This window comes from Urocitellus parryii, chromosome 1 (genome assembly GCF_045843805.1).
Source record: "Urocitellus parryii isolate mUroPar1 chromosome 1, mUroPar1.hap1, whole genome shotgun sequence".
In the NCBI taxonomy this organism is placed as follows: domain Eukaryota; kingdom Metazoa; phylum Chordata; class Mammalia; order Rodentia; family Sciuridae; genus Urocitellus; species Urocitellus parryii.
This window is the reverse complement of record NC_135531.1, coordinates 196,510,225-196,532,734: the sequence shown is the minus strand read 5'-3', so window position 1 is coordinate 196,532,734 and position 22,510 is coordinate 196,510,225. Positions and strand designations below refer to the sequence as shown.

Here is a 22,510-nt window from a genome sequence, read left to right as displayed (position 1 = left end):
CTCCAAGAAAATAGCTTAATCTCTCACTTTGTCAATCTTCAAGCTTACTTTCCTCATGTTATATTGTCAGTGCATTCTATTTGAAATTCCCCTACAAAACATGTTTTATATCCCTCTTTCTTTAGTTCTCTCTATAAGACTACATATTTTTAAATTTTTTTCATTATCTTTTGTCTCTCAAACCCTCTCTCAGCCATTAGCATATAAGCTTAATGAAGGCATTAAAACTGTGTCCTTCATCAGTTACTATAAAACCCAGAGCTGAGAAAAATATGTGGTTTATGATAGGCATTAATACACATTTGTTGAATAAAAGGTTGCATAAATGTTGTCACGAGTTTATCCAGTATTAGACCTTTGCTTGGAGGGATGTGAGAACAGGTGATTTATTTGGGAGTTGATTCCCCGAAACCTCCAGTAAGGGAGTATGGAATTAGAGCAAGTAAAGAGAGGAAATCAATAATTGATTTGTTATTGAGCAGATGACTAACTATAGGAATACTACCAGGATACTCTAAAAGGCAGTGCAGAATACCGATAATTAATCAAAAGGGGTGGGGGTGTGTTATTTTTCAAGTACTCCTGTCAGTCACTAGCGTAGGATTGCTTCTGGGAAAAGAGGGGCCTTTAATGCCCTGACAGGCACTTCCAGACTGGGTTCTGGCAAAGAGTTGCATGTACTCATCATAAGAAGCCACTGGTTTAGTGTGGATAGGTCTCTAGATGGATCAGTGGTATCATATGCATCAAAAGTATATGTCAGGACAAGCTTCTTCACTTGTAGGTTCAGGAACCCAAGGGCATCCCAAGATTTGAGGTATTGTTCCTCATCTGGTCCCACCTCAAATTTCTAAAACCAACCCAAACAAAAAACAACAAACCTTTATATTCAAACCTTAATATTAAAATTGAATTTTAGAATATATTACATTTATTTTAGAGGAAAAAAAATATTGACAAAAGGGAATCCCAAAGACTGTATAGAGGTGTAAGGGACCAAAGGCTACCTGGTATGTCTCCATTTAACTAGATTGCAGTCTAAATACACAAGCATTGTCAACAATATCCATCAAAATTGTTAACTGTTTTTGATGTTTTCTTTACACCTGTTCTTTGTGGCCTTAAAACATAGAGCTTGTGTTTGTCTTCTGATTTTTTGTAGACTGTACTGCTCAAATAATTTGACATATGAAATGAGATTATTTGACAATGCAGACCTCATGTGCATTCCTTAAAAGTGAGGTTGGTTGCTCCAGTGGTGTTGCTAAGACATGCTTTTTCTTCACCTAGCCCATTGTCGAGACAGGAAACAGTGTTCTCCTCAAGCACTGTGAATCATATAAAGTATGGGATCTCTACATTTGGGGTGAGGGGAAAAATATAAGAAAGGAAACTATTCTAAATGTATCCTAACTGCCCTTATCTAGGAAGGGAAAGGAAGAATGGGGATGCTTTTTTTTTTTTTAATGCGAGATTGCAATAAATCACTGGGCCATTCTTGAAGCAGGACATGAAACATTTATTTATCAGCCGGTGGTCTGGATTCACCAGCTGGTGGACCAAGGGGCAGGCTGCAAGTTTGCACCCTCTGCCCCCCTTCAGGGGTTAGAACAGACCTTTTATAACTTAAAGCCAAAAGTAAAGCACATCAGTACATCAATCATACTTGGCTGTTGCTATGATTCAAAACTACAAACAGCATGAGATCTAAAATCATAAGTAGAAGGGGAAGTAGGTCAAAATGACCCTAGTAGTGTACAATCATTTACATTGTAAGCAGTTAGGGTACATTGCATAAGTATAGAAATAAAGAATAGAAGGAACAATTTTGTCATTTTTGGTTGCCAGTATGCTGTGATAAGCAATTGATGGTGGGTACAGAGGTGAAGTTTTCCCATGGGAGAAGCCTTTCTTACATGACATGAAGTCTCCGGGTAAAATGGAGTCTGTTTGGTCATTGCCTATATAGCCTGGCCCATAAAAATTTATATGCTTTACAAGTATTTGAATGCAAATTGAAATATTTTTAGGTAAAAGAGATATAAGAGCTATGCAGCACTAGCAATACTTGGAAGTTAAAAATATTTCTACTTTAGTTCAATTCTCCAGGAATTTATATACAAAGTAAGTGTATATTAATGGCAAAGTTTGAAAAATGTGAAACTCCTGGAAAACTGAGGGCACATTGAATGAGTGATGTGTGTGTATGTTTTTATTGACCTCACCTTAAGATATGAAAATAAACGTAAACCATCAAATATAAATGTTAAAGGGAAAAAACAGTTTTGACAGTTTATTATTCAATAAATTTCATTAACACATTTTAAACTCTAACAATTTTAGCACGATTCCTTTGATACTTTGTGATGCATATTTGATGGATAAATAACTTATAGCATTTCCTCAAAACCAGAGTTTTTTTTTTAAATATATGACTCTGCCATAATGCCTTCCCTACTCCCCTGCAATATCACATGAAAATGTTCTGTTTGTCATAAATTTATTCATTTAGGCATACTGGTTAACAGAAATGAGTCTAATTGCAAACCAAGAATTTTCTGCAGCTTTAGCATTTGGTCCAATTGATTTTCAATAAACACATTTTTAATGTATAATGCGAAGAATATAGTTACATAAAATTTCTAATTCTTGTGAGAATCTACTCTACAATGCTCTTTCTCTAAATATATACATCCATATGTGTGTGTGTGTTGTATATATTTTTGCAGAAAGCACTGATATTGTCCTTTCTTTTTTTGGAGGGTGGGGGTGGGGGATTGAGCTCAGAGGCACTGGATCACTGAATCACATCCACAGCCCTATTTTGTATTTTACTTAAAGACAGAGTCTCACTGAGTTGCTTAGTGCCTTGCTTTTGTTGTGACTGGCTTTGAACTCATGATCCTCCTGCCTCAGCCTACTGAGCCTCTGGGATTACAGGTATGCACCACCATGCCTGTCTTGATATTGTTCTTTCTATACATGTACAATTGATTCTACATACACAACAGATGCACCTCTGTGTGTTTGCAGGTAATTTTCTACCTGGTTTTAAGAGACAGATGTATTTTCCTCCTTGGATTTTTATATAGTAATGAAGATCTAATTGTATAAATGATAATTTAGATAAAATTTTCTTCATATTGTCTTCTTTTTTCACCTCACACCTGGGTTTTATGATCACAGAGAAAGGTTTGCTAACTATGTAAGATTGCTAGCACCTGAGCAAGCAATATCAGATTGTGCAAAGGATAAGATAAAAATGACTAAATACAAAGATCTGATGACCTCTAGAAAAAGTTCTCTGAAATAAGTATCTACATACTTACTTAGAAGAATGCATTTTTATTTAAAATATCATCTTTTCATTCAAATTGGGGAAAAATAAAAAATTAAACTCCAAATGCCAAATTGTAAAGAATTAACAAAGGCAATAATAGAAATAACTTTTATGAGAATTTTTTAATGAAATAAGAAAATTCTGTATAAATTTTAGTGAAACATGTGTGTAAAATTATATATTTTTTCAAAATCTGAAAAATGTAATATAGCTCATCTTTGTGTTGTGTGACTATGAACCATTTATTTCTACTTTTCTTAATTACGTTGTCTAAAATTTCCACAAAGAATTACATAATGAGAGTAAGTACTAATTTCCATGGAATTAAAGAATAATTCAAGGTAAAAATAACACAGATGTGATAACAAATATGCACATAGTAAATTTGAGCACATTTTGTTTAAAACATCCCAGACGTCCTCTAACCTCCATATTCTCCATTGGGGAGTGTAATTACCACAGCATTTAGGTGTCTTCTTTGATTCTAATATTTATTTTGTGACCTTGAATAAGTCACTAATACTTGGTTCTCATGTGAAAAATAAATAGGATGTTTCACAAAGATGTAAAATTGATTATTCACTTAAAATGGTGTGATATCAATAAAGGCCTAAATTATTGATTATGACATGACAAAATTCAAGCAAATCACAAGTCCTCCTCCTTAAAGTGACTGAAATTGATGATAAATTCATATTATTATTCCACATATTTTTTAAAAAATATTTTTCATTAAGTAACTATCACTATTACCTATTACTAATTGTCATTTGATAAACTATGAGTAAAATTCAATTTTCTTTCAATTTTAGTAGATGAGGAAACTGAGATACAAAGAGGATAGTCACCCTAGGTTACATGTTAACAGGAGCCCAAAGAACTGTGATTCAAATCAAGATCTGCCTTCCATATTCAGGTTGTTCTTTATGGCTTCACTGCCCTTGACCCCAGTCTAAATCTGTTCATCATAAAATACGAAGTTAATTGAATAATCAATACTTCTGGTCAACAAAATCACACAAACTAGACAAATGTACTTAATTGTGTATTAAAAATATTTTGAGCATGCATGAGCATTTAAAAATTATTTTGATAGATCACCATTTAATTCCTTCAAAATATGTTTACTTTGATTTTAAAATAAAACATAATACTTGGAAACAAAGGACTTTTTGTTGCTTCTAAACTTCTTGAAAGAAGATAAATCAAAATGCTAGAATATTACTACTACTAGAATCTATAACTGGTACTCAAGGGGACACCACAGACCCTATCTTTGCTTCTATCTGGTGGAGGTTTGGTTGCCTCATATTGCCATACAATTTGCCAAGACTGCAGGCCGTTGGAAAGAGACTATATATATACTGGAATAATTGGGGTTCTGCAATATAGAATATGTTGGCATAGAGTATAACTATAAACCCACACTTCACAGTCATAAAATCACAATACAAATTTAAAATAAGTACAAATTTCTGTCAAGTACAATAGATAGCATTATAGTATGTAATATGACACTTTTTTAAACCGTATAATATGAATTTGAAAATTTCCACTGAAAATTACATTGCATTGACATGCAGTTTTTAAAATGTCATTATCAGAGCTTCTGCAGAGCTAGCTTATTATAGATTCACCTTTTTATAAAGAAAATATGTCATTGGTAATTTGTTTTACATTGTAAACCTTTCTCTTCTTTACCTGAAAGAATAATGTAAAAGTTAAAGAAAAAAATAAAAATTCAAAAACAAAACAGAAGTAGTTGGATCCCACTGGGACAAGCTGCAGCTGGTACTGTTATTCTCAACTGCTGGTGCATTCACATATTCTTTCTACTTCCTAGAAGAACAGGTTGTGTATGTAACTGTTCATTGAGGAATATTAGCCTGATTGATGAGAAGTAACATGAAATTAATTTTCAGATCCACCAAACATTTTGCAGTTCAGGGCAATCTGCAGCTCTCCAGATAATCAATATCACTAGAGGCTATAATAGCACATGTCATGTAGAGAACACACTCAAAAACAAAGGTACCTCTACCACCTCCTATGGATGTTTGAGTTTGCAAATCACTTTTAAATAGAGACAGATTTTAAAGCTTCTTGTGGAAAGTGGTTGCATTACTAAACACAAATAGCCTGGGGATTATGTAAATCAGGACATATAGGTAAGAACATTAATATCAGCAGTCTGTAATATTTTAAGCAATCAAAATAATATGGTGTTAGACAGGACTTGTCAGCTTGGGACTGAGATTCAACACAAACTGGTGGCAAAATAAACTGTCACAATTCCAAGGAGTGGATAAAGTAGGCACAATCTGGATCCTTGTGTTCATTCAGAATCATTAAAAGTCCTCCTGCCTTTTTCCTGCATTTGTAAGCACTTCCTTAGTCTCTCAGTATCTTCTGAGATGGAGAAACATGTTTCTGAAAATAACCCATGGAAACCTGAGGTTATAATTTTATTCTCAGGGAAATATTCTCTTTTTAAATATACAAATAAACCCTAAAGTGGTTTAGCTGGCTTTCCTACTTTATTGATTGAGATTCCAAATTGCCCATATGTATGCCCATTCTTCTTAAACTTTCTCCTTACAAACACATCTCAGTTTGACATATTACTATCCAGAATAGGCCACCATATTTCCAAGTTTTCCTTGCAGCTAGCTGGCATCATGTGAGTAAATTTGAAGTATTATGTGAAGACTTCCAAAGAGTATGTAAACAGAGTTTAATCAGTATTAAAAACTTCATTCTCTGCCATTCTACCTCTTTTCCTCTGGTCTGCAAGGTTATATCTCAAGCTCTAGTAGTAATCTTGGGCCATGAAGCGACTAAAGAGCAATGGAAGTAATTAGTTAGGATGGTGGATCAGAATGATTGGAGGATACCCTGCAATATATCAGAATGATTGGAGGATACCCTGCAATACATTTCTTGTGGCAGTGGAAGCAGGAATCCAGGGTATACCACATTTAGTTTCAAAAGATAAAATTAAAAAGGAAGTTAATTTAAACAATATATATATATATACATATATATATATGTGTATATATATATATATATATATATATATATATATACACACATACATACATACTGGTAGAACCTGCCTGCTACAGAAAATAGGGAAAAGAATATTTTTTCCTAACTTTCAACGTCACTTTGAGAAACTCATAACCAGTCAAGAAAATTTAGAACACTTGAAAATAGCTTTTATAGGATTCATTTTCACCAATGTGAAACTGTCAGGGGGGAATTTAGAATAAGAGGTTGGATTTGCATAAGATTAACTTAAAAACAAAATAATGACTTCTATATGAAGAAGCATGCTTCTTTAACATACAGATGACTATCCTGCCTTCAGGAGCAGATGAGGTCTTCTACAAAAAGAAGGATTCCAGATCTCACCCCATCCTTCTGACTCTATAACATCATAATCTGGACCTTCAGAAGACAAGTAACTCCATAATTGTAACTCAATGGCATTGTTCTTATAGTCCTTCTTGCTTCACAGTGTTCCTGACAGTACAATTACTTTTCTCGTAACAAGAAAATATGAAGATTACACATAGTTAGATAGTAAGCTGTATACCACACACTCAAGACCAACATCATACTGAATGAAGAAAAACTGTATATTTCAGAGTGTGTACGATATGGCAATCTGAAGTAGCAGTATTTTAGTCTGTTTGATGTGGATCTGCATGGCCTGTTTGTGGTTGTAGGATTGTGGCCCACTCCGGAATGCACAGATTCCCAGTCAGCGAGCTTGTTGCTGGACACAGTGGGTGGTGGCTGGTGTCTGTGGGTTGCTCCTCTGCAGTAGTTTAGTGTGGTGTATTGTCATTGTGTATGATGGAAGTTCTCTGCTTGTTGCTTATGATTATCTTCAGGAATTGCTTTCTGTGGGTAGGTGCCCCTGAATGAGAATTGAGTTAACTGGCAACTCTTGGGCTCACAAGTGTGGATCCTGTGGATGCTGGGGAACAGGAGCTACTTCCTTGGTTTCTATGGACTTTTCACCAATTGTTCTTATTAGTCAGCTCAGAGTTCCAAGCCTATATCCTTAGAGGGTGCTGCACTTTGTCTACTGAATTTTCCTCTTCTTTCTTCCTTTCTTTTTGTAGAGTGAGAAAATTATAATTTATATATATATATAATTTGGGTTCATTTTGACAAAACAAAAATACAAGACATTTGATTCTAATCTCCATTGCCTACCACACTTTCCCTTCCATCCTTCCGACCTCATTCCCTTTCCTCTCATCTGTTAATATTTCTTTCAGTCCTTTATCTATTTATATTTGATTTATTTTTTATTTATATTATATATATATACATATATATATATATGTATATATATATGTGTGTGTGTGTGTGTGTGTGTGTGTGTGTGTGTGTGTCTGTCTGTCTGTCTGTCTGGGTGACTTTCATTATATTGCCTTGTTCTTCATTTTAATTTTAATGCCAGAACTATTCAGTTTTTGTTACTGTAACTGTGTAGTATAATTTGATATCTGATATTGTGATGTCTCCTATAATGCTTGTCTTGTCTTAAGAATCCTTTTGAATGTTCTAGGTCTTTTACTCCAACAGATGAATTTAAACCCAGTTTTTCTAGTTCTATGAAGAATGTCATTGGCATTTTGATGGGGACTTCATTAAATGCTTATATTGCTTTTGATAGAATGCCATTTTGATGATATTAATTCTGCCTATCTAAGAACACGGGAGGCCTTTCCATTTTCTAGGGTATTCTTTAATTTCTTTCTTGAGTGTTCTGTGGTTTTCATTGGAGAGTTCATTCACTTCCTTGGTTAGATTAATTCCTAGATTTTTTTTTTTAGGTAATTGTGAAGGGGATTGTTTTTGTGATTTCTTTCTCAGCTGAATCATTGTTGGAGTATAAACCTGATATTGATTTATGAGTTTTGATCTTATACCCTGCCACTTTGCTGAAATGATTTATCAGTTCTAGAAATTTCTGGTGTAATTTTTTGTGTCTTCTGGATAAAGTATCATATTATTACAGTGATAGTTCGGATACTTTTCTAATTTTGTATTATCCATTTAATTTCCTTCTCTTGCCTTATTGCTATGAGAACTATATTGAATAGAAGTGGTGAGAGTGGACATCTTTGTTTTGTCCCTGATTTTTAAGGAAAAGCTTGAAGTTTTTCTCCATTTAGCAGATTATTGGCTTTTGGTTTGCTTTTTATTGCCTTAATAATGTTGAGGTAAGTTCTTTAGTCCATAGTTTCTCCAGAGTTTTCAACATGAATAGTTGCTAGATTTTATCAAAGGTCTTTTCTGCTGGTATTGGGATGATCATATGATTCTTATTCTTGATTCTTTTTAAGTGATGAATTACATTTATAGATTTGCATATGTTGAGCCAACCTTGTGTTCCTGGAATAAGGCTTGGTGGTTGTGGTGTATTTTCTTCTCAAGAGGTATTTAAATGCAATTTGCTATTATTTTATTGCAGATTTTTGCATCTATGTTCATCAGGACTATAGAACTGTATTTTCTTTCCTAGATGTGCTTTGTCTGGTTTTGGTATCATGCTTATATTAGCTTTGTAGAATGTATTTGGGTGTGTTTGCTCCCTTTTAATTTCATTAAATAATTTGAGGAAGACTGGGGCTAGTTCATCTTTAAAATTTGTTAGAACTCTGCTGAGAATCCATGTGGTCCTGGGTTTTTCTTTTTTGGTAGGCTTCTCTGATTGTTGTTTCAATTTTCATGACTTGAAATTTGTCTATATATGTTTTCTATATCTTCCTGATTCAATTTGGGCAGGTTACATATGTAAAGAAATTTGTCAATGACTTCTAGATTTTTCTTCTTATTGGAGTGTAAATTTTCAAAGTACATAATGATCTTACGGATTTCAGAAGTTTCTGTGCTGATATTGCCTTCATTATCTCTAATTTTGTTGATTTGGGTCTTACTTTTTTAAATTGGTTTGGTTAAGGATTTACAATCTTATTTATCTTTTTGAAGAACCAACTCTTTGTTGCATAAATCCTAGGGATCTTTCTATTCTTAATTTCATTAGTTTCAGCTGTGATTTTTATTATTTCTTATCTTCTATATTTTGAAATCAGTTTGTTCTTCTTTTCTAAGGCCTTGAGATGGAATATAAGTTTATTTATTTAATAGCTCTCAATTTTTTTTTATTTTATATTTTTGGTACTGGAGATTGAACCCAGGGGTGCTTAACCAATAGCCACATCCCCAGCCTTTTTTATATTTTATTTAGAGACAAGGTCTCATTGAGTTGCTTAGGGCCTTTCTAAGTTGCTAAGGCTGGCTTTGAATTCACTATCCACCTGCTTCAGCCTCCTGAGCCAGGGAATTACAAGCATGTACCAACATGCCCAGTAATCTATGTTTTTAATGTATGAACTCAGTGCAATAAATTTTCCTCTTAATTTTGCTTTCATACAGCTTCAGAGATTTTGATGTTTTGTATCTTTGATTTCATTTGTTTCTAAGAATTTCTTGATTTATTCCCTCATTTCTACTTTGATCCATTCTTCATTTAAGAGTATTATTTAATCTCCATATGTTTGTTTGGTTTCCATCATTTTTCTTACTGTTGATTTCTGGTTTTATTTCATTATGGTCTGATATGATACATGGGATTATATCAACATTTTTGTGTTTACTTAGATTTATGTTGTGATGTAGAATGTGGTCTATTAGGGAGAATATTTCATGAGCTGCTGAGCAGAAGTTAAATTCAGTTGTTTTCACGTGAAATACTCTGTAGATATCTATTAGGGACATTTGATTTATAATATGTTAGGGCAGATATATCTTTTTGATTTAATGCTTAATGATATGTTGAAATCTCCAAATATTATAGTATCATATTATCTCTGTGTGTGAGTGTGTGTGTGTGTGTGTGTGTGTGTGTATAAATTTTGGGATTTTTGTTGGATTCTTACCTGAATCATGATGTAATGACCCTCTTTGTCTCTTCTGACTAATTTTTACTGAAATTAGCTTTTGTCAGATATGAAAATGTCTATTCCAGCCTGTTTCCAGAGTCCATTTTTTGTGGAATATTTTATTGCATCCTTATTCCTTCAGTTTGGGATTGTTGCTCCTTATGAGATGAGTCTCTTGCAAATATCATATGATTAGAACTTGTTTTTTAGATCAATTCTGTTAATCTGTGGGAGTTAATCAATTTAGGAGTTGAAACCATTTATATTCAGTGTTATTATGCATATGTGCTTGTGGTTTGGTATCATTTGATTTTTTTAAATTTAATATTGCCTTGGTTCTCATTTAGATTTGCTTTTGTTTTATCTTCAGTTATTTGGGAGTTTTGAATTTTGCTTTTGGGATCCTCTGTGTACAATTTATCTTTGAGTATTCTTTACAGTGTTGGCTGAGTTGTCATGTATTTTTTTTCCCCTTGTCATGGAGGAATTTAATTCCCCATCAAATATGAAAGAGAGCTTTCCTGGGTACCACAATCTTGGCTGGCAATTGTTTTCTATTAGAGCTTGAAAAATCTTGTCCCATACCCTCCTTGATTCTAGTGTTCTGAGTACAGAAGTCTGAAATTATCCTAATCGGTTTGCATCTAAATGTGAGTTGATGTTTCTTTTTTGCAACTTTTAATTTTCTTTCCTTTGTGTTCTATGCTTGGCATTTTGATTATGTTGTATCTTAGAGAACTTATCTTTTAGTTAGGTCTATATAGGGTTCTGTATGTCTCCTGTAAGTGTATCTTCTTTCTGAAATTGGGAATGTTTTCTGTGACTATCTCATTGAAAATGTCCTTAATATCTTTAGCTTGTATCTCCATATTCTCTTCTATCCCAATGATACTCAAATTTGATCTCTTGAAGTCATCCCAGAGTTTTTGCATACTCTGGCATGTGGGTGGGTGTCTGAGACTTAATCCTCTCCTCCTAATTCAGATGAGGAGGGAATGCCAGTTTCTGCCCTATTTGGATCTCTAGGATCTCTGGTAAAATCTGGTGTGGGACATAGGGATAAACTGTCCACCAGTTTCAGCTTCACCTTTATGAGTATGAAGTATCAGGTATTTGCATTGTAGTATAGATGTTCCTGTGGACCATGTAGCAACTACAGGAATGTAGAATTTCTCCCTTTTGTGGTATTGAGACTGAATGGTCAATGTTAAAAAATTTTATGACTATTTCAGTTTCTTTGGTTTAGGGGCTTTCTGTTTTTTTTTTTTTTATTTTTAAGCTGATTGCAGGAGATCTCATTCTATGGTCTAGTCTCTGCTGGTTGTTGCTTCAAGCAAGTACAGCAGCTTCTTTTCATTCAGGGAGTGCAAAGGTGTCCTGATTGACTGCTTAGAGTGTTCAGATTGCTCTTTTCTGAGGTGTTCTAAGGCCAGTCTGCTGATGGAGAAGCCAGTCCCCTTTCCCCTGAGGAGCTCTGAGGCCAAGGTGGCTGTTGGTTCCCTTTGCCCAGAGAAGCTCTGCTGAGGTGGGTTGTAAAGAGCAGTCTCCCCGAGTTTCATGCAAGTGATGGAAATGGGGTCCCCTTGGTCAAATGGGCTGGCTAAGAAATAAAAGCGAAGAAAAATAAAATGGTGAAAAAAACCACAGGACACAGAAAGTAGTTACAAAAGTAGGGTCAGGACAGGCAAGCAGATCAGATGGATGGAGCTTCTATACTCTGGCAAAATGGAGCCCAGGCTTGCTTTATTTATATCAGGGGACATCAAAGGCAGAGATAAGGTTTCAAGGGCAGAGTCTTGCTTCCAGCTGTCTTGCAGTCAGCAGGTTGATTGACATCTTGGCAGGTCACACCAGTCCCAGGTGCTGGGTGGAATCTCTGGCAGAGCATGAGGGGGAAATATACCTGCATCAGGTGATCAATACCTGCGGGGTGCCACAGGAGGTTCCCAATGTCAGACTTATTCCCTTATTAGGCCACTATGTGCAGCATAGTCCACAGAGCCCAAGGATGGTTTGTGACAGAGCAGCAATCCCTATATTCTTGAGGACTCTGAGGCCAGGATGGTATGGTCCCCCTCTCTCTGAGGTGGGGGTGTAGTCACTGGAGGTCAGGGGAGTCACTAGAGTGCTTTGGCAGTTCTCCCTGTGAGGAGCTGTGGTGGGGGTGCCTGCTGGGGCTGATGGGGATATGGAGCACTGAGGCAGTTTTCTCTCCTGCATAGTGGAGTGTAGCTATTTTTCCAATTCCCTGGGGAGTCCAACAGCAGTTTCCATTGCCTGGGGGTGTTTTCCTGTGGGAAGGGAAGCCAGTTCTGGATTTGTTTGCACCAAACCATCTCCCCCACTGGCTCTGAGTCCATTAAAGTCAGTTTACCCCTACAATTCACAGGTTTCTCCAAGTCAGTCCTCTTCCTCCTCTCTCAACTCCTTCATCTCCTCCCTCCTCCTCTCCCTCCTCCTCTCTGACAATCATGCCTTGTTTGTCTGTGCTACTCTTGCAACCACCAGGGAATGCCACATTGGCATACTCAAGCCAGCACTTTGCTTACTTTTTATTTCAGATGTTTAGGTAACTAAAGTTTTTTGTAGTAATTTTTTTTAAGAGTTTAAGTTTCAGTGTATTCCCTTAACTACTCACCTCTCAGAGAAGGGATCCTCTCCCTTTGTAGGACTGATGTTGAGGAGTTGCTCAGCGATGCTTTCTCCCTCCACTCCACCATCTTTCTACTCCTGTTTTTATTGGGTACCAGGGCACAGGATGCAGGGCCCATGGCTGACTGTAACTGTGGGGTTTGCTGATGCAGACTCTTTGGAGAAGCCGCCTCCCTGAATGAGGAATATTGCTAGGAGATGGTTCCCATGACTAGGATAGAGAGAAAAACTTAATTTTATCTGCCACCACAGTCTCCCAGAGCACTTCTACAGTTCTTGCTCTCAGAGACATCATTATCACTGGATTTTTTCTTCTCTTCTCAGAAATACCCAATGCCTATTCAAACACCAGTAATACTACAATATACACGTAATACTACATACATCTAGTTGGTTACATTGAAGGTCCTTCACGCCACCTATCTAGGGGTATCAAATTTGTACCGGTAGCTGCAATTTATGTGAAAACATTCAAGACAGCAAGTTTTACAATACTTTATTTATTTTCTTCATGTTTATAAGGATAAGAAATGGAATAGCACATTTTTTCTAATGCTATTCAACAACATGAATTAATATAAAAAACACTACATATTGTGAGCATTTAAGAACAATTACTCTAGAGTACTGTAGTGCAGAAATACATGTTCTATTTCTTCATCAGTTTTTTGGCCCAGTGATTTTCAATCTTCACTGCTCATCGGAATCACTAGACTAGATTTAATATAAACTGATGTCTGGTTCCCACACAGAGAGTGTCATTTCCTTGATCTGGAATGTGGCCTGGGTAAAATATTTTTTCAAAGTTTCACAGGTGATTTTAATGTATAACATTTTGAAATCATCTAACTTAAACCTTATTTGTATAGTTTGTCTTATAATTGTATATGTTGTATATTTGTGAGTGTGTGTGTGTGTGTGTGTGTACATTTTCAAGGGATATTTGAAATGCAAAATAAGGCTATATAGTTTGTAAGTTTTACATGTAATGTCATTAATGAAAATTTAGATAACTTGGAAACAAAATCTGCAATGACTTACATCAGGCAATTAATCTCCCTCAACATTGTTTCTGAATGTCTCAAGTGGAAATTTTAGCTACAAACTCTAATTTGTAATCTTTTTAAGAAATATGTGCATATCTCTTTCAAACACAACGTATTATATTAATGTTTCCCTCTAAAAAAGTAAAAGAAACATTTCAAAAATCCTGAAAACCACCTATTAAGTTCATACTAAATAACAATGTGTAATCTTTTGCAGTCATGGAGGATTTCTTTGCTTGGGATTGCAGCTATATTATGACATCACATTGTCTATTCACTAAGATCCTTCTTACATTCTGAGATTCTAAATTTTGAAAACTATCTAAAATAACATAAGCAACATGTGATAAGGAATAAACAAAAATAATACTTAAGCATATTTTCTGGGGGCTGGGATTGTGGCTCATCTAGCATGTGCGAGGCCCTGGGTTCAACCTTCGGTACCACATAAAAATAAATAAATAAATAAAGGTATTGTATCCAACTACTTCTAAAAAAATAAATATTTTTAAAAAACACATTTTCTGTTCTGTTTTTTTTTTTTTTTTTTTGCTTTACTGGTTTGAAATACCAAAATTCAAAATCAAATTGTATATTTTCCCAGTTTTTGAAACATCTTCTTTTTCTTTTTCTTTTTCTTTTTCTTTCTTTCTTTCTTTTTTTTTTTTTACTAAGATGTTCAGAATGTCACAGAATTTTGGTAAATTTTGTGCCAATGTTTAAATGTAAAGTTAGATAAAACACAGACCATATAATATATCAAAACACAGCATACCCTGCAGCATAGTTCTGAGGAATCATTAGAAAGCAGGCAAAAAAAAAAAAAAAAAAGCGAAGAAGGTAAATCATAAGCAATACTTTGTTTATTTGTTTTGTTTTTATATAGTAGAAAATTTATTTGAAGTCTATCATAAGAATTTCTTTAGTAAAATGTTAACTGGATCAGAAACTGCTAATGAATTTGTTTTTTACCATTTAACACTTTTGTAAAATAAGATAAATTAAACTTTCTGATACTTATTTAGCCACTTTGTTTAAATCAATGTGATAAAACACTTAAATGATATTATGGGAAAGGAATATGATCATGTTTCTTAAAATACTTAACCAAGACCTGAGCTAAATCCTCACTATTTTATTTTCATAATCATGCCTAAAAAACTTTTATTTTGTTATTTTATTTGATTTTGAATTCTATAAGATGCATTTTGAAGCAGAGAATAATAACTACCACCAAATAACTTACCTTCTCCTATTGTTCATTTATTTTGCTAATCTGAGCACTTTAAATGTTCACCTCTAATATGACTGAGAAGAAGTTGATCCAAGTAAAATAAAGTGAAATGTGTACTGAATTTTGCATTGAAATTTATAATTTTATTATTTTTATGCTACTGAATTCATAACGTCCTTATTCCTTATACCAATGTGATTTGTAGACGAAGTTCAATGTTATCAACATTTCAAAGAAATTCAGAACTTCTCCTAAATCACACTCTCCATTATTGCACACTTCCCAAGTGTGGTACATGTATACACCTGAAGATTTAAGAAACACTGCTTTGGACTATTGTAGTTAGCTATTACTCTTTGGAAAATTAAGAAATCTCTGATTTAAGCTTAAAATAATTTCATATTGCATGTGTTCTAATTTCATATGGCCATAAATTAGATGTTTTATAAAGAAGACTAAATCTGGGCTGGGGATGTGGCTCAAGCGGTAGCGCGCTCACCTGGCATGCGTGCGGCCCAGGTTCACACCGCGTACAAACAAAGATGTTGTGTCTGCCGATAACTAAAAAATAAATATCAAAAATTCTCTCTCTCTCTCTCTCTCTCTCTCTCTCTCTCTCTATCTATCTATCTTTCTTTTAAAGAAAAAAAAAGACTAAATCAGTAGTAAAAGGATATTTTTTAAAGTATTGGTTGAACCATTTATTGCTAGTGAAAATTCATCAAATTCCTAAAATTCAAAGATTTTCTGCTTTGTGATATGTAGAGTAAAATATTAGTTAATACTTCTTATATATCATAGTATTTTTTAAAGTTTCGTGTAAAGTGGCACATTATTAATATTCAAGCTTTGTATACACATGTAAAACATTGTAACAGGTTGGGCACCTCAAATCTAAAAATCCAAAATATGAAATACTACAAAAGAAAATATTTTGAGTGCCAAACTGTTGGTATAAGTGGAAAATTTCACACCTGACCCCATGTGATGTGTCTCAGTGAAAACATAAGCATAAAAGAAATATGGTATAAAATTAGATTTGGGCTAAGTGTATAATGTGCATATGTAGCATAAATTAATTGTGCCATTATACTTGGGTCATATTCCAAAGATTTTTTATTATGTGTATGCAAATACTGTAAAATCTGAATAAAATAATTGTGATTTTCAATACTTCTCATCATAAATATTGTTCAATCTGTATTATTATGTGAGTTTCTGAGTGGATAGTGGTCAGGATTTAATAGAAATAACTATCCATAAGTAAAATATGAGCAAGAGCTCTTTGGAAAGAAAGATAAGATGGCATCCTCAGAGTTTGATTAATAATATATGTTTTTGTTAATTCATAGCAGAAATGGAGTATCCTAAAACGGATAATTTGGGATAATTTTGACCTTTATTTTTTTGCCTGATTTGTGTTGACTTTGCTTGGCAGTTCTAATCCATTGTTGTGCAATCAGCCTGTGATGAAAACATGACCAATAACAACATAAAAACAGACAAAAGGCAAAAATATGAATTTTTCTCAGTTCTTTCACTTTCCCCAGCAATGTTTCTCATTCTATAATGGAACTAAAGTCTTAGGAAATGTTATATGCCATGGATTCGGCATGGAAGTCAGGATATTTTGAGGGATGTCTTTATGGAAATCAGTGATGCAAACTTTGGTTCTTTCCTTTACAGATAAAAAGACTTGTGGACCTCATGAATTCCAGTGTAAAAACAACAACTGTATTCCAGATCACTGGCGGTGTGATAGCCAGAATGACTGCAGTGATAATTCTGACGAAGAAAACTGCAGTAAGTAACTTCTGCCTAATAACATTGCAAGTTTGACAGCTCATTCAATAAGCAAGATGGCAGTTTTTATTTCAGATAACGTAAAATTTGAACCTAGCTGTCCTGCAGCTCACATTTTTATACATATATTCACATTTGGACAAAAATATTCAGACTAAATTGACCTGAATCTCAAAGGGTAGAATTATTGAAATGCTCATCCTGAGAGTTATTTTCTTCCAGTCCTCAGAATTGGTATGAAAGTATCATGAGGTTTAATGCAACCCATTAGTATGCAATGAAGGAAGCCCTTGGTGCAAGTTCATACAATGAGCTGAATGATGGGGAGACGGTACAAAACATCTCATTCTTTAACGGATGGTACTCATTTCATTTCAGTCTCAAATCCTTTTATAGTACAGATTCACCCAAGAGCATCTTTCAGTGAATTATCATTTATTCTCTCTGGAGTGGTGAACATCATATTTATTTAGGATGCTTATCTCTGAAAATGGAATAACACTATTATCATCTTCCTCCTGCATTTTTATGTAATAAATTTAAAAACAATAATTATTCAACATTTTCTTGAAAAAAACATGGTACTATATAAAATTGTAACAATGTCTCTGTATTCTAGCATTAATATGTTAATATGTTTCTGAGTATATTTCTTATCAGCACTTTTATATTCTGCTGTGTAAAAAAAGCACTGCAGCCGCATTTAAAATAAGATAATAATTAAATTCCATGTATTGAATATTTATATTTTGATACTACCTAAAAAGATATGATGTATATTAATACTAGCAACGTCTGCTCTTGCAGATGTCTCATTGGACTAAGGCCACTCATTTCCCAGGAGGCAGAGGAGTAAATCTACATAGGAAAACATTATATATTAAGGCATGTAATTAGGAAAGTGAAAGTCTTAATAAACCACTTGAATATATAGCTTGCAAACTATGAAATAGTGTCTTAAATAGCTTTCAAAGTTTAATCTTACCTATGTTTGAGAATCAAGTACATCAAGTGTGAAATATCTGCATCATTTCAATAACAGACTATTCTAAATATGGGAATTTTTATCATTCCCTCTTCACACAGATACCTCCCAACCATAGTCTTTAGAGAGACAGACAATATTGCAGGGAGTCATTAGGATGCTTCAGATTCCTTTGGTCACCAATTAAAAGAAAAAGTATATATACATGTTTTCAGATGTGTTTAGTGATTTAGATGAAAATTCAATTGGGTAAGGGTGGTAGTATAGAATGATAAAATGTATATAAGGCTTATATATTCAAGTACCTATTTAGCTTAGGTCTACTATGTTTAGTGTTTATTATCATATAGATACTTGAAAACAAAAGCCCTTTGAAAGATATTGAGAACAACAGAGGGTGGGAAGGAGTGAATCATTAAAAACTTATGCCTGTAGAACTTTATTCAAGGAAATAGTTGAAATTGCATGAAAGATGTTGTATAATAAATAAAGAAAAAGAAGTTAGGATAGTCTGCCTTTGAGTGGCTGGGGTTTCTTAAGTGGCTGAGTGTCTTTGTGTTAATATCTAAAAGTGAGTTTTTGCACAGGAAAGCAAGGAGAAAGAACATTGACTCTCTCTTATCACTGTGGCAACAGGGATAAATCATTGAAACCACAGAGCCCTTAAAATAAGCAAGGGAAGTGGCTATAGTATCAAGTACTGCAATATGAAATACCCAATTATGTGGATCTTAGTATCTAAGTTTTATGAACCTTTTGCCTAAGTCAAATAATATTGATGAAGTTAAAGAGGAAAGAAGATAGTGAACAGATATGAATTATGTTATAGAGTGACCTAGAAGAGTGGATGACAGAGCATATTAAGACAAGTATCAGAGCATATTATCATGTTTTAACATAATATGAGAAAGACTCTTTAGATATAGATAATTGAGTTGCTTTTGAAGTTTTTATGTTTGAAGATGCTTTCCGGAGTTGACCACAACAAATGAGAAGGAAGATGTAAACATTGAAAATGTCAGCTATTCTACATAGGCAAAAGCTGTATGAAGAACGAATAATCACCGAGAGAAGAGTATTATAGAGGTCAGGCTTAAATACTGTTGTTATATTAAAATGCCATCTGAGCTCAGGTCTTCAGGAGCCTGACAGGAGGATGGCAAGCTCTACGCCAGTCTTGGCAACTTAGTGCGACACTGTATCAAAATTAAAAAAGTAATAACAAAGACTTGGGATGTAACTCAGTGGTAAGGCAACTGTGGATTCAATCATCTGTGTGTGTGTGTGTGTGTGTGTGTAGATAGTCAACATATTCCCAAATTATTTCTTATCTATTAAAGCAACTATTAATGTATACACACACTCCATACTGTCTAAATATAGATATATATTAATATATATTTTATAATGCAAAATTTCATGTATATATGAACCATGCTTTTTTTTATCATATTTTCTAAATATTATTGGCTAGTTTAATGCACGTTGGGCTACATTTTTCAGTAATTGTTAGCTATTGCTTAGAAGCAGAGATAATAAATCAACCTTATATTTAAAAAGCAACAGCAACATTTTTAAAGTCACTTTTCTACTTCTTTGTTTATGAATCTAATTTAATGGATTTTCTTTCCAAATTTTGTTAGAAACATTCCTGTCATAGTCATGGCAAGAGTTCAAATGGTAGTGGAGCAATTAATTACCAGCTATATTTTAAATGTAGTATGCTTTCTACATTTTTATATTTACATGGGATAATTAGTCCATTGTCATTTCATCATCATCTGCTGATCATTTCCTTGGTTAAGTGTTCAGCAGGGACACTTTGCTTCTACAATGATTTCTGCTCTTAAAAACAAGAAAATTTCATTTTCAGTGGGGTTATTTTGTAATCTGTTTCAAATATTTAGAAATGCCTGAGAAATTTCACCATCTATTTTATTTTTATCAACAAAAATATAATATATGGCAGGTGTGCTTTCTAAGTAATTGATGTGCAAAATAAATTGGTTTATATCCACACTAAGAAGTCTTATGGATTTTAAAATATCAAGTAATTTGATCAACTAGATTAAGGTTTATATGGTGACAAGCTGCTTCTGCCTTATTTGAAATTCTAGTACTTTCACACTGAATTTATATCAGAGTATTATTTGTATAGAATGTCAGTTATACTAAATATATTCTAAAAATTGTTCTTAGTTGTTTATACCCTATTCATATTATTTTCAAATTTATCATCAGTGGTTTATGATAATCTAGGCAGTGGAAAATCTGGCTCCAAATATCTCACTGGTCTGTGGCTAACTCTATGGCTTTAAAAGTCACTTTAGTTCCTCAACTTCAGTTTTATGCAAGATGGTTTCTGAGTTTCTTTTCAATACCGATTCTGTATATCATTGCCTCCATCAATTGAAGGAAGACAATATGATGCCTCTATTTTTCAGTCTTATTATAGAAATGAGTTTGGTCTTCCAAAACATAAAAGCATGCCCTTCAGAAGCTTCTTGGTTGTTAATCTGCTGTCTAGATGAAGTTTATGGAGACCTTGGTTAATTGTGTTAATTGTTAAATGTGGGTTTCCGCATCCACTCTTAGTCTAGGTTTCCAGGTGATAGCAGAAAAATTTAGTGTGGGAACACCATTTGAGGAATACTAGGGGAAATGTCACATTGTAGTTTTTTGTTACTGTTGTTGTTTTTGTTTTGTTTTGTTTTGCTTGTTTGTTTTTGTTTTTCCAGTTGGGTTAATTTTCAGGTAGTTATCTTTTTGTTTTTGTTGTTGGTGGTGGTGGTGCAAGAAAAGTGTTCACTATTATGCCAAAACTGAAAAATGTTTTTTTTTTTTTAATCTGGAAAAGATCAAAGGTAATATAAGGAATAAGAGGAAAGAATTATCTAGGACCTTCTAAGTTACATTTCCTCATGAAAGAGTTACACATTTAGCTATTTAGTGTTAAAAATATGTAAGGTATGTAGATGAGAGTTGGAAATTGATTAGCTACCTTGTTCTTTGATGGCATTTGTGCATGTAAAAGTATAGTAATTCATGATTATTATTCATATGTAGGTTTGTTGATCATTTATAAAGCATGATAGAAGTATGCAGAAGTTCCATTTGCACTGAAATATCTTTTCCCAGAAAATTACATGCCCTGTTCATATCTGTCATATAATAGAATAATTGATAATGTTTGGACAAAGTCTCTATAGAACAAATTCTCTGTGGAAGTATTTGGCAAATGCCACTAAAAACTGGCTACATAACTTTTTGTAATCTCACATCAACAACTTCCAACCCTCCATACAGTAATATATGTCAGAGCTTGTGAAATCATTGCCATTGAACACATGATGAACAGAGTTATCTTTCACTATTCAAAATTAGAACACTGGAGAAAGAATCCCATTGAGATAACCCTCAAACCAAGGAAATCAGATGTTTCTTTAGATCTTTTTAAGCATTTCAGTACGATATGTTTTAAATGTACTCACTCTTTGTTCCTTTAATTAAAATGTTTTGGGTTATTATTTTTCATTGTTAAATAAACTTCACGTTTCACTCTCATTGCTTTTTCCTAAAAATTAAATTGCACTTGTCTGAAGGGGAAATGACTTCAGTGTGGAATGATGATAAGAGCACAAGAGCTTTCTCATTATTATTAAGTAAAATAGGCATTGCTAGTATACATCTTAGATAAGTAACTCAGATTCTCATGGCTTTCTCTGTTACACATGAGCACATATTACTTTCTCACTTGTACGGGAGACAACAGTATAATCTAGTAGTAAAAAGCACAGGCTGTGGTGTCCAGGTGTTTTGATTCAAGATCAATACTAGCTCTTCCTCATGCTGGGTGATTGCAGAACATTTCTTGTCTCCTCTGTGCCTCAATTTACTCATCTAAGAAGGGCACAGCAATAGCACATACCTACAGAGTTGTTAGGATGAGTCATTGGTGTATTAATTTAAGTACTTGGCAATAACCTCGCCTGGGGCCCAACAAGAAATAAGTAATTAGTAGTCATTGTACTAATACAATAGTATTAGTTATTTTAGTGTAATAGTATTAGTATTAGCCTGCAGTATTATACTAATTGTATAATTATTAGTATTGTGCTAATTAGTGGTATTAGTATGAATAAAGTTATTTTTAAGGTTAAAATGGGATATACATGAGTACAATACAAAAACCAAAAAGGGAAATGTGTGTTGTCATATTCACTAAACAAAGGAGTGTAGAGACATTTGAGATTCACCTATTTAGTAGCTTTTCTCCTTTATACCAAATGACATCTCATTTTATTCCTAGCCTGAAGATCACATTTTAAAACAAAGCCCCAGAGCAGAACAAATTGCTCTCTGAAACATATTACATTGCCCACAGTTCTTCAAATGTTCTCAAAGGGCTTTTTCAATATAAAAATGTAGGAGCCTTCAATGGTACCAAACAATGACAGTGCTACCTTTTAGTTAGAAACTAAGTAA

General features: G+C 33.9%; 1 protein-coding gene across 1 annotated transcript in view; it reads left to right on the top strand.

Annotated features, from left to right (window-relative positions):
- Lrp1b (LDL receptor related protein 1B) overlaps window positions 1-22,510 on the top strand; it is a 1,492,917-nt gene that overhangs the window by 1,333,565 nt on the left and 136,842 nt on the right. Inside the window, exon 67 of the mRNA XM_077794359.1 lies at window positions 16,924-17,040. Coding sequence (XP_077650485.1) covers window positions 16,924-17,040 — 117 coding nt within the window. The remainder of the gene's footprint in view (window positions 1-16,923; window positions 17,041-22,510) is intronic.